At 35.3% G+C, this 14,836-nt stretch overlaps 1 protein-coding gene across 3 annotated transcripts; it reads left to right on the plus strand.

Annotated features, from left to right (window-relative positions):
• The first annotated feature begins 316 nt into the window (after window positions 1–316).
• Window positions 317–13,574, plus strand: spopla (speckle type BTB/POZ protein like a). 3 transcript variants are annotated; one of them, XM_055032233.1, is made up of 12 exons: window positions 317–484; window positions 1,548–1,625; window positions 4,414–4,531; window positions 4,951–5,072; window positions 5,177–5,328; window positions 5,444–5,571; window positions 7,187–7,364; window positions 8,034–8,089; window positions 8,646–8,768; window positions 10,936–11,078; window positions 11,180–11,233; window positions 12,082–13,574. In XM_055032233.1, exons 3-12 carry the CDS (start codon window positions 4,454–4,456, stop codon window positions 12,224–12,226), a joined length of 1,179 nt encoding a protein of 392 aa, XP_054888208.1. In that variant the 5' UTR covers window positions 317–484; window positions 1,548–1,625; window positions 4,414–4,453; the 3' UTR covers window positions 12,227–13,574. The 3 variants fall into 3 exon arrangements, with proteins under 3 accessions (XP_054888208.1, XP_054888209.1, XP_054888210.1); XM_055032234.1 differs by lacking the exon at window positions 317–484 and adding an exon at window positions 564–771; XM_055032235.1 differs by lacking the exon at window positions 317–484 and adding an exon at window positions 1,053–1,140.
• Window positions 13,575–14,836: the final 1,262 nt, after the last annotated feature.

Here is a 14,836-nt window from a genome sequence, read left to right on the forward strand (position 1 = left end):
AAAAATAGGAATCACTTTTTAAATCTAAAGATCAGTCTTGTTCAAATTGTCATATTGTGTTGAATAAATGGGTATTTCATTTATTTATTTTTATTTAATTTAACAGTTACCCTATTCATATGTGTGTACGTATATCTTATGAACAAATATCAAGATTTTTTTTCATTTTAAAAGCTAAAAGGTACTATATATTATTGAACTAAATGTCCGGATTAGAATAGTAAAAGAGCCGTTTTTACGTATCCACATTAGAGGAATCCAGTCTGTTACCTAAACTTCGCGCATGTGCAGTGTCCTATATTTTCTAGCCCGTGAAGCTACAAGCCCGCTAGACAACTGTAAGCTAGCACAGATAAATTGGACAAAGAAAACCTTGTGAAGAGACTGAATGAAAAAGAGTCCAAAGTGCCGCACGGTGGAAGGAGCGATTAAAACACAAAGCTATATGTTTCATTCGATATATATGGGAGTATAAAATTAAAAGGTACGTCATTACGACGTGTTTTTTAAACTTTTTGTAAGCAGACAGGAGGGAGAAGGATTAGCCTTTCGCTAGCTGCTAGTTAGCCGATGTTGTTTTTACTTCCAGTAACAGCGTGAGGATTTACATTAGCTTCTGGTTAGCATCCTGTCATTGGGATCCGTGTAGGGCCTTTGTTTTCACCGGGTACTGCGGAGTCCAAACATCATCTTCCTGATTTAACTTGACCCATCCCTGATTTGATTGTGTTACAAGCCAGGAGTAACATAGCAAAGTGAAGCTTACAGATGGTTCGTGAGCAGATAAATTCGCTACATTTGCACTGTGAAGGCTAAAGTGAAGTTAATCTTGCTAGTGGAAACATTAGCTTGGCTTAGCCAAATATGTACCGTTTATTATATCGTGTTTTTCTCTCCGTCTAGTTATGATTATCGTTTTTGAACAACTCTTAAGCAGGGTTAAATGTGTAATAACTGAACAGTGAAGCCATGTAGATGACGATCGGAAATGACTGTTCTAACTGAAACCCGTGTTCGCTAACAGTTCTCGTTTCATCTTTTGTCACACTCGTTTTTACATCCTGAATATCGAGAATTGTGAGCTTTGTCCCGCAACTTTGGCAACAGGAGTTGAAGATAATGCAAAGATGCTAGAAAAATGTTTGTACGCTTTGCATCCTCTGTTGCATTTTTGGCGTTATTGCAAAACTCTAGCTAACGTGTTAGCCAAACAGTAGTTTCTGGTGAATTCTTGAGTTCATCAAATTGATTTCACAAGAGCGTTTTTCTTCTTGAAAACTATGTTTACCATAAGATGAATATTGCAGTTTATTTCAGTTCTCTCGTAGTGTAGGACAGATTTAATATCGTTGCAGTAATTCTGAACTTAACGTTGAACTTAATGGGGGCAATACATTTTTATGGTGTAAGTTTTTAGTTCGTTTTGATCTTGGTGGCTTTTTTCATATATATTGCTATGATTTGTTGACAATGCAGTTTTTTATACAGCATTATTTTTAATCATTTGCTATACCTAATCTTTATTTGTTTTTTTCTTTTCACTACAGGAAGATGGGACAATGAAGGACTCTACAAATACATAGAGGAAAAAACTCCATATTTTACGTCTTTCAAGAATTCAAAAGGTGATGCAAACGTTTTTCATTCATTACTCATGTTGCATGACTCAGATTTTGTAGGCAAGCTAAGGGGGAGAAGGGGACAGGGACAGCAACATACTCAAAACAAATTTTGAGTAGCAAGCCTATGCATGCTAATACATGTATTCTCAGTATGTGATCTCATTACTGTTCGGCAAATGATATTTCAAATGAACATACAAAACATGTTAGTGTTTTTTACATAATCAAAGTGTTCTACTTCACTTGGTATTGCATATTTTCTTGCATTTTAAAAAATTGCATATATGTACATTTATTTAATCAGCAAATGTAAACTTAAACATGAAATCTATAATCACTAAAAGAGCTGCTCAAGTTAAACACTAGGCATAAAGGTACCATGCTGAGATTTTCACATTACAACTTTGAGTAAAAATGCCACAATATTTCACATAATCCCTTACACAGAAATGTGCAACATGAATAAATTGTTTCAATTTAGAACACAAAAGTGACAAATATTTGGACTCTTGCAAAAATAATGAAAAATATTGATTAATTTTAACATATATAGAGGATCATTTATATAAACTGATTTTGATACGTACACTGAAGCAAAGAAACAGAATGACGACCTGCTAAATTTCTCAATAGCACCAAAGTACTTAGTGAGTATAAAATGTGTTTTAAGTTTTTAAGTGAATAATTAGCTAAGCTTTCTGCTCTGGTAGCTTCTTGTAAGCATAGGAAATGTGACGGAGCATTCTTTAAGTTAGCAGATTAGCAACACACAGTAGCAGATGAGGGAAGGTTATTTCCGCTGTACTTTTTGCTATGTATAGGTGCAGACCTAAACAAACATTAGACTGTATCGTGAATAAGTTATCACAGCAAGTATCATAAACATAAATGGCAGTGATTAGTAAAACATTTACAGTCAGATGTTTAAGAAGCTCATATTAGTGAAATGGGGCTTAAAATTCATGTGATTTTGGAGGTAATTTGAAGAGTTCGGTGTGGCATATTTAAGTTGAACTAAGTGGAATTTCATTTTCAGTTTTTCTGTGGAAGGAACCGTCAAATCTTAACTAGAACAGCAGCAATTCACACACATAACTAATTTCTTGTGTCTTCCTGGTTATTGATGTCCCGGCGTTAGAACACTTTTTTTGTTGTTTTTAGTTATCTTGTTTAGTGTGACTGTTTTTTTTTTTTTTTTTTTTTTTTTTTTTTTTTTTTTTTTTTACTTCATAGTGTTTTCTAAGCATTCTTGATCAGACTAGAAGGTATAAAATGAACCCATAAGTTTTTGGTAATTTTCTCTGGCCTGTCAAATTATGAAATGTTAGTATGCATTGAACAATTTAGCAGCAGTGAATTTGCACTGGTGTGACTGCCAGATTTTGCCTTTGTCTTTGCACAATACTTTCATCAAAACGTGTCCTGGCCTGCAAAATCTCTGAAGTCAGTAAAATGTCTGTTCAAATGTTTCTGGTCTGTTGAAGAACCAGCGTCATCTTGCAATATCAAACGTTTCACCTCAGTTGTTGATCTTGTGTGGAATGTCCAAAGATTTTCCTCAAATGTATTTTAATTCAATTTTGATTATTGTCGTGTATATGTCATTCTTTCTCTGTGTGCAAAATGTTAGCAAGTTCCTGTAAATATTCCCACCTAAATAACATGTACAAGTATTTTGAGTAACACTGCTTTTAAAGTTCAAATGGACTTTACAGAAACTAATTTTCTGCAAATAGTATTTGTTGCTAGCTTCTAGTGTTTTAATGAACACACTAAAATCATCACGTCATTGATGCTCTCTGTACGGTCAGTTTTATTATTCTTGTTTAGCCGTGACCTTTCAAATATTTACTCCGAAAATGATTTTTGCTCAGTTTAAAAACCTAATAAGGAGTTGGGCATTCACCATATCGTTATCAAGAAACGAAATGAAATTTTACTAATTTTCCTACTGTTTGTTCAGTGAAGCAAAGAAAAATGCAGGTTTGTGCAGTTTGATGAGAAATACACTTTTTTATGCCACCAGTGTCCTAGGAAGCTTATTTCAAAAATAGCATTGTTTCTGAGCAGTGCTTGTTTGTGGGACTTTGACAGTCATGGTATGTAGTCAAATTTGTCTGTAAAATTCTAAAGAGAAGTGATATTGTTTTTACCAATGTTTTTTTTTATTGTTATGATGATAAAGGACAAAATTGTCTTGCACACTGCTTGTTTATTTTTGGGAAGAAAGCCAATCATAGTGTAAGTTAGCTGTGATTGTGATTTGATTCATTTTGTTACACTTTTAGGAAGATTATTGTAATGCCTCAGAAATATTTGGCTATTCTGTGTGATTTACATTTTAAAATCATTTTAAATGGTTTTGTTGCCAAATTTAACCAGAAAATCAGAAGTTGCCATAAACAATGTTTCCAACAAAGAAGTTGAGATAGACTGACAATAACTAAACTACACTTAGTCGACTTTAACTTTGTGTCTATAAGTGACAAAAGCAGAATTACTATGTGTGTGATTTACTATAATTTAGAAATTTGTATTTTGGCTTTCAACAATCAAAATATATGTGGCATTTTTACAGAAGATGCATCTTATTTAGGTTTTGTTTATGTTTTAAGCCATTTATTACCACAATAACTTTCCAATCAAATGTGACTTGTTAAATACTTTTAATTCAAGTTAGTGAGTATTTTGCCAGGCATTTTCCACTAATATTTGAAAATGTTGAAACCATAGCTGATGGTAAGTTTTCCAGAAATAACATTTGTGTTTTCTTTTTACTTGAAACTGTCAGAGCTTTAAGGACGTCAGTGAGTGGTACATCCGAGCCAGTGATGTCACGGGTTCCCACCCCTCCTCCTCCTGGGGAGATGTCAAGTGGACCTGTGGCAGAGAGCTGGTGTTACACACAGGTGCAAGAATAAATTCATTTATTTAATTATCTCTTTTGGACATCATGTTGATGAGAATGATGAGAAATAATGTAGTCCTATTTTGAAACTCATATATTTAGGTTTAAAATTGGATATTTATCTTAAATTGTCCTTAAACTTTATCAGAAATCGTAGGAAATTAATTTCATTATATTGTAGAAGATAGAGGACAAACCAACATGCCATAATGAATTTTTGAAGTTATTGACTTTGAATCTGTTTGGATTGATTGGACAATACATTTTTCTATTGAAACTGGATCTGTCAGTAAAATGAAGCAATTGTTTGAATTGATTAACTTCCAACCCATAATATTTGATAAAATCAAGTTATATTTGTGCTTTAAATAATAAAAAATAATCTAATTTTCTTGATTTTTTTTTAACATTGGTTTTCAGGTCAAAGTAGTGAAGTTTTCCTACATGTGGACCATAAACAACTTTAGTTTTTGCAGAGAAGAAATGGGAGAGGTGTTGAAGAGTTCAACCTTCTCTTCTGGTCCTAATGACAAAATGAAATGGTTAGTATGAAAGTATTTTACTCTAAATTTTAGTCTAAAGTAAAAAGGTTATTGCAACTCATATTCATGCATAATCTAATCTTCATTACTTTAATCTGTGCCAGGTGTCTGAGAGTTAATCCAAAGGGACTTGATGATGAAAGCAAAGATTATCTATCACTGTATTTACTTCTTGTTAGTTGTCCAAAAAGTGAAGTCAGAGCAAAGTTTAAGTTTTCTTTGTTGAATGCTAAAAGAGAGGAAACAAAAGCAATGGGTAAGTAGCAGCAATTACTAATATTTTCATACAAACCTCACATTTATTTTTGTTGTTAATTAAGATGCAGATTTGAAGAATGTTATAAAACTTGACATTATGTTTCTATTTCTAGAGAGCCAAAGAGCGTATAGGTTTGTCCAAGGCAAAGACTGGGGCTTCAAAAAATTTATAAGGAGAGATTTCCTCCTTGATGAAGCTAATGGTCTCTTACCTGATGACAAGCTCACACTTTTCTGTGAGGTAAATGTGATTCTAATTGTTTTTTGTTGTTTTCTTTTCAATAAATGGTATATTAAATTGTTTTCTGTAGTGACTTTAAATCCATTTAAACAAAGCCGCATGTCAATAATTACTAAATGTGACCAAACTATTTTCTTGTTCTGTTTTGTTTATCTTTACAAATAATTAAGGGGATTTGCTCTTGTTTTTTTCCTGGTTAAATTTCTTCATAGTGTTAGAAATGTGTTGATTTTTACATCTCGTGCCTAGCCTTTTCAATGGGAAGAGTAGCAGAATTATGTCATGGCTGGTTTACTTCTGAGAAATGCTGAATTATGGCTCACAGTTTAAATTTGCATTAAATGACATTTCAACAGAGTCAAATGTTCCTCACATCTTACATTTAAATTGATGCTTGTTTTCAAAATAATTAAATTCAGAATGTCAAGAAGAGTGAGTATGTTGGAAAATGTTCTTTCTAGGGACAAGCTAAATGAGGTGTCAGTGCAGCCGCTTTAATATTGCCATGATAGGTGAAAAAAATGCCACTTTCTATAAAGAGAGTAAGACTTTTGTCATAAATTATATGTACACTGCTTTGCAAAGGTATCCCTACATCTCAAACCTTTTCACTTTTTGTCATGTTACAACCACAAACTGCAATATCTTTTCAATTGATAGATCACTACAAAGTGTGTGGAATAAAATCTAAAAGGTGCGGCATGCTTTTTATTACTCAACCTCTTTTACTCTGAGATAAAATCCTGTTTTTCATATTGTGCCAAATATATACATGTACTATATTACTTTACAGTTAATTATGTGTTTAACCTAAAATCACACATATTCTGCCATATTGTCTTCAACGTTTCTTTTTTTTTTGGTTTTGTTTCTATTTAATTTCTTAAAATTGTTAGTGATGTAATAAAGTGATGTCTGGACCACTGCAAGAGTAAAGGCAGCATAGCTGCAGCTTTACTCCTAAATATACACAGTGGGAGAACATCCTTTGATCAGATGAGACCAAAATCAAACTTTCTAGCTTATATTCAAAATGTTGCCACGATTACACATCATGGTGACTTCACAACGCTGTGTGGGGATCTGCTTCCTCCACAGAAACAAGAAAGAATAACTTAAACGCATCTAGTCCAACACACCTAAATCAAATGGCTAAACTTAAGAGTCCTATCAACAATTGATTATTTAAATCTGATGTGTTTTAAGCAAAGGTACAGCTCAGAAGTGCAGGGCACTGTCCCTTGAGAATTGCAGTTTAATACTTGAGATTTAGATTAAAGCTTTTTCATATTGTTCTACAATAAACTGTATCAGCGAGGTTAAATTAAAAAGCTCGTCATAGTGTAGATTTTTATTGGTAAGAAGTTTCGAAAACCCTGTCTTCTTATGCATAATTATGACAATTATGCATAACTTGGTGTGAATTATTACATAAAATATAAATAAATACTCTGGAGCTTATTTGTAAATGAACAAAATGTGATTAAGTAAAAGAGACATCAGTACTTTTGTATAGAGTTGTAAGAAGTTGACTAATTTTTTGTTCTAAGATGCTCTTGTTTCTTAATCTATTGTTGAATTTAGTCTTTTTTTTTTTCCTGTTATGTATGTACAGGTAAGTGTCGTCCAGGACTCTGTCAACATTTCGGGTCAGTCTAACATGAACATGCTGAAAGTACCAGAATGTCAGCTGTCTGATGACCTTGGGAACCTGTGGGAGTGTTCACGCTTCACAGACTGCAGCCTCTATGTGGGAGGCCAAGAGTTCAAAGCCCACAAATCCATCCTTGCAGGTAAGACATTTTCATCCCCCATCAGAACTGGCACGCAACATTCAGGAGCGCAGCTCACAAGAGGCACTTAAAAAAAAAGATACATCAATGCTTCTTGTGAATGACCTCTCATAGAGAGCCATAAGCACCTGAGAGGCTAAGGAGGCTCAGTGTGCTGGACTTGATGTGTTGTGGCCCAGTTCTGCAGTGGTTGCTAATCCACAACTTCACTCCTGCTTGGCTCTGCTTGACCCAGATGACTGGAGGATCCAGGAGATTGAGAGGCTGGCTCTATGCGCTTATCTCGATTAGACATGGTGGCTGGTGAAGTGTTCAAGGAAAAAAATGCTTACAACGTGACTATTATGGGAATTGTGCTGCAGTTTTGTTTTTTTTGGAGCTCTGAACGTTAAATGTTGATTTTCTCTGCGCATTGGACACGGGCTTTAATCCAGAGTGACTAACAAGTGAGCAACAGCATTTGAGTTTTAGTACAGGAGGAAACTGGCTTGAGGTATTACCTACCGAGTCTGTTCAAAGGAGAAAAGATGAGTGAAAATGTTTAAAGATGTGCGAAATAGGCATGCAATATTGTTGGAGTAAAAAGAGAAACCTCTAAGTGCACTGAAGCATTGACTAATCCTTTTTGCATGCAAGTTTATTCATCCATTTCTGTATTTACTTTAACAGCGAGGTCTCCAGTCTTTAATGCAATGTTCGAACACGAAATGGAAGAAAGTAAAAAGGTAAGAGCACCAACTTACTTCTGTCCCATGTCCTCAATTCACAAATTGTTTCCTGATTGCTAACATGCTGTAGCCATGATAGCAATCAAGAAGATGTTTCCTACCAAATGGGATAAGAATTTGCTCTACAGAGCCTCTTTTCACACTTTTTAGAATTTCTTGTGTTTTGCCTAGTTCCCTTTGTTTTTTTGTGCAGTGTATTTAGCTCTTAACTTTGAGTGGGCCATTTGTTTTTCTGTCAGAATTTTGTGCTCATGTTGTTTAGGTTTCTGCCACTAATAATGCTCTTCATGTGAGCCCAAAACATCCAGGTTTGGTCTTATCTGATTCGAACACCTTATTTTATGCATTTTCTGTCTTCCCTATGTGATTTTTAACTGTTTTTTTTTTTTTTAGATATTTAAAAAAAAATTCCACTACTAACAAACATGTATCAACTTTGTTGTTCAGATTGTGAAAAAAAAAAAATGAAGGGTGTAAAAAGTTTTGCAAAGCACTGTAATCCATGATGTCATAATTTTATGTGTAGTAAATTAACATTTTGTATGATCTGCAGAATCGAGTCGACATCAGTGATGTGGATCCAGATGTCTTTAGGGAAATGATGGGCTTCATTTATACAGGGAAGGCGCCAAACTTGGAAAAAATGGCAGACAATTTGCTGGCAGCTGCTGATAAAGTAAGTACCTGTGGAAAGTTAGCTTTGTCAGCTCTATTTGTATCTGATCATTATCTTCCTTTAACTTTTTCTTAATTGGAATCCCTAATATGGCCAATCCTCACAATTTCTAGATGATTATCAATTAATAATCTGAAAACATACGGTAATTATATATGAATGATGTATTTTTATTTTCACAAAGAATGCTTGTGCAGCTTCTCAGTTACCCAGGAAGTGGGTGACTGAAAATCTAAGTGTTTAAACAGAAGGAAACAGGATGACTGGTTGCTTGAAAACATTTCACCTCTTATTCTAAAGACTTCTTTGTCAGGATTCTACTTAAGACAAAATAGCTAGTTTAAATTAAATCTTTACTAATTGAACAGTCCATTTTGCATTTTATAGCCCTGAGCACAATTATGAACTCTCATATGCTCCACTAGAAATGTAAAACAGGGTAGAATATCCCATTGGATTTACTGACAACTGCTGAGATTATCACTCTAATTCAATGGGTCAACACCTACTAAATATGGATTTGACCCTGGAATGCATATCGCACATTTTCGCATCCCTGCTGAAGATCCTAAAAATAAATGTTTACATATTTTTTTATAGCAGGATAATATAACAATAAAAAATTATTTCATGTGGAAAATATCAACTTCTCAGATTCACCAGTAAGATGATGCATAGTGTTGTCCTGTTAAATTTTTACATGGTTGTGTTCATGAGCATTCAGAAAAGGGGATTTTTGAAAAAGTGCCCTTGGGAAGTGTGTTTTGCAAGTTATTCATAGCCCACGCCAGGAAAACACCTAACCCCACGGACGAATTTATTAAAAGTTAGTTTAAATTTTAGAAATGGTTCAGTTATAAAAACTTCAAATTAAAGATCACATTTTTCTAAAACTTTTAATTAGAAATTATTTCACTACAGTTAGGAATTTTTATAATTCCATCCACCAGGAGTTGTCAGAACGTGTGGTAGGCCATGAAATAAGCAAGTTGACAGGAAAGTCATCCTTTTAGTATATTAAATTGTGATATTTGTGTTGTAGCAAATTCTTAGATTCAATTTAACGTGATATTTGTAAAATCAAAAATGTGTCTGATTGTCAACTTCTGAAACTTTTTGCTGTACTGTATACTCAGAGGAACTCCCTGGAGCAGCATCTGAAAGTCACGTCTAGTTGGAAGAACCATTAGTCTCTCAGAAACTAATACAGCAATGCTAAAGATGCATTTACATCAATTTCATGGACTTTAATCTGGGCATTTTAAATACGTAAGAACTCAAGCTGCAGAGTATCTGAGGTTTAATGTGTTGGATAGGAAGAAAAATGACTATCACCTTTGAGAGCTTGAAGTTGTTTTTGTTTAAAAATGTCTTACCAAGTTAAATTAGTTCTAATAGATGATTTTATTCTGAAATTTTGCATGTTCCCTGTTGGAAATAAGGTAAAATACATAATATCTTCTATTCCCCTATAAAAATTGCACACTCTTGATTATTTTAACCATGAGACATTCTTTCTATCTTAACCCTCTGCTCAAAGCATTGCATTATTAAATGTTATTGACATGTTTTTGTAGCACAGGCACCTCTTGTGTCATATTAAATGTTATTGACATGATTTGTTGCTGCCTGATTAGTTTTGATGATGCTGCGTTTTTGTGGACACAGCTCTTTGAGAACTCTTGAGGTCGGCGCCTCTTCCTTCATCTCTTGTCAGTTTCATTGTAACAGAGACAGGAAACGCAGGGGAAATGCAGCACATTTGTGAGACGTTACACGTGTAACAACATGTGGAGCCGATGGGCCAAATACAACTAGTGGTTGCAAGCACATGGTGTACAGGCAACATGTGATTTAGCTCAATCCATCCGGAACATTTGTATATTGATGGAAAGGTGTGTTCCTGGATACAATAAAAAAAAAGTTTTAGACTTCTTTGAATTTATAACTGTGGCTGATGGAAAGGCAGAACCAGACACTTCATTAATAAAAGATTCAGTTTTTTAATAATATTAGGAGTATAATCAAGCTTTTTGTAATGATCGTGGGTTTACTGCACACATTTTAACTGAAAACAGAGTCTAAAATAATAAAATCTCTAAACCAAATGAATGTACTTCCTAACCTTTTAATCACGGCTGTGTTCCCTCTCTTGCCCCCATTCCAGTATGCTCTGGAGCGTTTAAAGGTCATGTGTGAGGAGGCCTTGTGCAACAGCCTTTCAGTGGAGAATGTGGCCGACACCCTCATCTTGGCTGACTTGCACAGTGCCGAGCAACTCAAAGCACAAGCCATAGATTTTATCAACAGGCAAGTATTGCAAAAAAAAAAAAAAAGGCAAAGTGATAAATTCCTGCTGCCATTTCTGTTTACCAGCCCTGAATGCTTACCTTTTTATCTCCTTGCCATAGGTGCAGTGTCCTGAGACAGCTGGGCTGTAAAGATGGAAAGAACTGGAATAGCAAGTATGTAATTAGCTGATATATGTGACACAAGATTAATAACACGCTCTTATCTCTTTCCCCTACCAGATGCATTAGAATTCATTGTTTTAGCTTAGGCAGACAGAGTGCTGTTTGCCTTTTCAGTTTGAAGCCGCTTATCTTTGGATCCAAGTTATTAATAGACTCATACTTGGATAAACCCCACAAAAAGGAATATTTGTTTTATTTTTTAAAGAAAGGAAGCAAGTTTTTCTTTTCGATGATGTAGTGCAGTGCTTCAGGACACCTTGAAATGAGAAACTTTATTTTGGTTGTTTTATGCATGCAGTGGTGGATCCTGGATCGAGCAGAATTTTATGGCTCTTTTTCTTTTGCTGGTTTTTATAAAGCTGCAAGTTGCTGAGGTGACATCCCACCGATCGACAAATCAGTCTTTATGAAGAGGATTTTACTTTTTTAAAACAAAGATGACATTTAAGGTTTATTTGGCACTTTTAAACAATGTTATCAATTAGCGGAACTAACATTAATGATGGATTCATTAGAGAATTTAGAGCACTTACCTGAAATTTGAAAAGGCAGGCAATATTTCTAAATTTCTTTCTTTCTAAAAGCAGGTTAAGTTCAGAATTCACATTATCTGCCTCAAGGCTGAAACAGTCGATATTTTGTTTTTGTTTTGGTGCATCTCTTAGAATTAATTATCTTTTTATCTTTGTGAAAAAAAAAATACTTCTGGTCCTTTTCTGGATGAAGATGCAGCTGCTGAGTCAGAGCTCTCCTGCATTACAATCTCATTTATGTTTATTGCTTTTTAATGTGCTGATCATGGCGTCTTGGTGTTAACTTCACTTTGCCTGTGCTTACAGTCACGCCACAGACATAATGGAAACCGCAGGCTGGAAGTCAATGATCCAGTCCCATCCTCACTTGGTAGCTGAAGCCTTCCGTGCCCTGGCTTCCGCACAGTGCCCACCCTTTGGTCTTCCGAGGAAGCGCCTAAAACAGTCCTGACTGCCCGACTTTGCTCCTGGACTATAAAGAAGGATGTGAAGCATGGGGTTTTTACAAAGACAAGGACTAGTGAGTGTGCCACTCTTTTATTTCCACCAAAACTGAACACACTTGAATAAAGAGAAGTGGAGCTTTCTGACCAGAGACGTGGGGGGGAGGCTGGCACATGGAAGTTTGACATCTGTGGATTGGAAAACAATTGATTCAATCGATGTTGCTTGCTTTGCTGCCCCGGCTGAACTCTGTTTAGTGCGGACAGCAAGCCAAGTTCTCTTCTACATTTTTTTTCCTGTAATTTTCAAAATGGCCTTAATATATCTGCCATTGCTCTGGAGCTGCTCAAGAGCACTTCGTCTATTTTACTCCGTGCCTGCCTTGTCACAGAGACCAGGCCTCCTCCAGGTTGCACTAGTTCCCATGTATAGTCATTTTGATATGGAGTTCTATAGGAACGTAACAAAGGTTTAACTAAATGGGAAATATTATATATTTGTAATGTTTAGCCCGTTTTGTGACTAGACATTAAAAAGCATGAACACTCAGTGCAAGGTCAGTTCTTTACACTTTTTGAAAATATGCGTATGCCCCATATTGATGGCACCATTTCTATGTAAATGACAATTGAACCATCTTTAGAAGACCAATGTACAAGAAAGTGTGTTCTATTGTGTATTTGTCAGGGGGAGGGGGGTAGTAATCTGCTATTTGAAGGCAAGTGTCAATCCATGTAAGATGGAAAAGTGTCTGTTTGGCCCAAATATACGAAAACATTGGAAGTTTATGGAAATATGTTCTCCGTCTCCCATTCAAATTACATATTCCAGATCATACATCTGTGAACTCTTACTAAATGAAAAAAAAAAAAAATGAAAATTTGTTCCTTTTTAGTATTGCCAACTTTCAAATATATATGCTCAGTATATTGTGGTGAACTAAAAGTGGAGAGACTAATGCATGGTTGTTTTATTGTCAAAAGAAAGTGTCAAAAGTTCCAGTTTTGCTTTTAACAGCTTATTTTCTGCAATTATTCGACATCTGTGCAGAAGTACATGAATTGAGTAAAAGGTTCCTCTAACATGCTTGGATATCTGTAGGATGCTGAGCATCACTTCTACTGGCGATGTTATTCTGTGTTTCAATAGGGGGGGTATTGTCATGGTTATTCAGTCCGTCTTGTATGTAGTGTGGTGTGACAGACACTTCGGAGGATTTTGTAAAGTGAGAGTAGCATCATTCTTCGATGATATTACTCGTCAATCAGCGTCACGTTGAAAACTTTGGAAAAAATTATGAAGTTGTTGTCTGCAAGAATGCCTGCATTAACCCATTAAAACATTTTCCAGCAGTCTGAAGTGACTCGGCTTCATTACTGTTTTTTTTTCTGGACTTAATTCAATGTTAGTCTCTGTTTTAGCACAGATCTCAGCTTATGGAAGAGTGATGATCATCCACGGTTTCTTTTTCCAGTTTTGTTAATGGATGTGGATGTTATATTGTGGTGATTGCTTTTTCTATTTTTTTTTTTTTTTGCTGCATGTCTTTTTCAATTATAATTACAAAACCGCTTAACCGGCCTAATCAAAAGGAAATGCTCAGAGACTGCACTGTTAAAGCCCCATTGTAAATGTTAACAACCTCCCCACCCGCACACCACCTTTAAAAAAAAAAAAACACATAAAAGACTTTTTCCCTCTTGTTTTATGTGAATGCGAGGCCCCAGCTCTAATTAAAGTGGATGTGCGGCCGCTCTTTCCTGCTAGAAGAGACGTCTTCATCAGCGGCTTGCTGATCCACGTCCGCCCCTCTCAGCACAGATCCTTCGAAAAGGCCTGATACCATCTCAGCTTCGGGATGCCTCTCCAACCTTTTATCTTTCTCCTTCGCTTTTCTTCACTAACTGCAGTGCTTGAAAGAGAAGCCTGCAGTTGTGCTGTCAAAATTGAAAAATTCTGCTGTCATTTAGATGGTAGCAAATATGCACTGGATGATGCCACGGCAAGAGAAACCTAAAGGGATCTTTCAGTATTTCTAAAGTGCTGAACCTACCTGCTGTTGATCATTTTTCATGTATTTCACTAAATTAGAATGTTACTCAAGTAAATTTAGTTCAGTAATTTAATTCAAGGTAAGGATTTAATGTTGATTTTAATGCTTTATGTTTGCTGCTGATTAAAACCCAAAATAAAGTAACGGTTCTATATTTTATTATGGCAATATAGAAAATTACTTTTAATTCTAAAATGTTCACATTTGAAGCTCTTGTTTTTGGACCATGGAAATTCTTGGCTTTATGATCTTTTCCACGCTAGTATTATTGCAATTGGTTATGCATTTTTTTCTATCACACATTGCACATGCAACTGACCACCAGCTTCTTTACCTGTGACCTTTTGTGACTTACCCTGTTTGTGGGGAGTGTTGGATACTGACCACTGGACAACCATCAAGTTAACATTCTTTCCACTGAAAGAAAGGTTGGCTATATTTGTTTTTTTCATTTTCATTTGCTGGACATATTTTACATTTTTTGTTGAAATGCACATGTATGAATCCGAATCTGTTGGTTATCCTGGCTGAAGGTAATGGCTAATTTAAGGATAGCCAGAACCA

Source organism: Poeciliopsis prolifica, unplaced genomic scaffold (genome assembly GCF_027474105.1).
Source record: "Poeciliopsis prolifica strain line A6 unplaced genomic scaffold, Auburn_PproV2 SCAFFOLD007, whole genome shotgun sequence".
NCBI lineage: Eukaryota > Metazoa > Chordata > Actinopteri > Cyprinodontiformes > Poeciliidae > Poeciliopsis > Poeciliopsis prolifica.

What these genes read in the sequence shown, in the direction of transcription:
- spopla (XM_055032233.1), top strand. Translation starts at nt 4,454, where the DNA reads ATGTCACGGGTTCCCACCCCTCCTCCTCCTGGGGAGATGTCAAGTGGA. An exon ending in AAATGGAAGAAAGTAAAAAG is followed by an intron (nt 8,090 to 8,645) that starts GTAAGAGCACCA and finishes TATGATCTGCAG; the next exon opens with AATCGAGTCGACATCAGTGA. An exon ending in TGCTGGCAGCTGCTGATAAA is followed by an intron (nt 8,769 to 10,935) that starts GTAAGTACCTGT and finishes CCCCCATTCCAG; the next exon opens with TATGCTCTGGAGCGTTTAAA.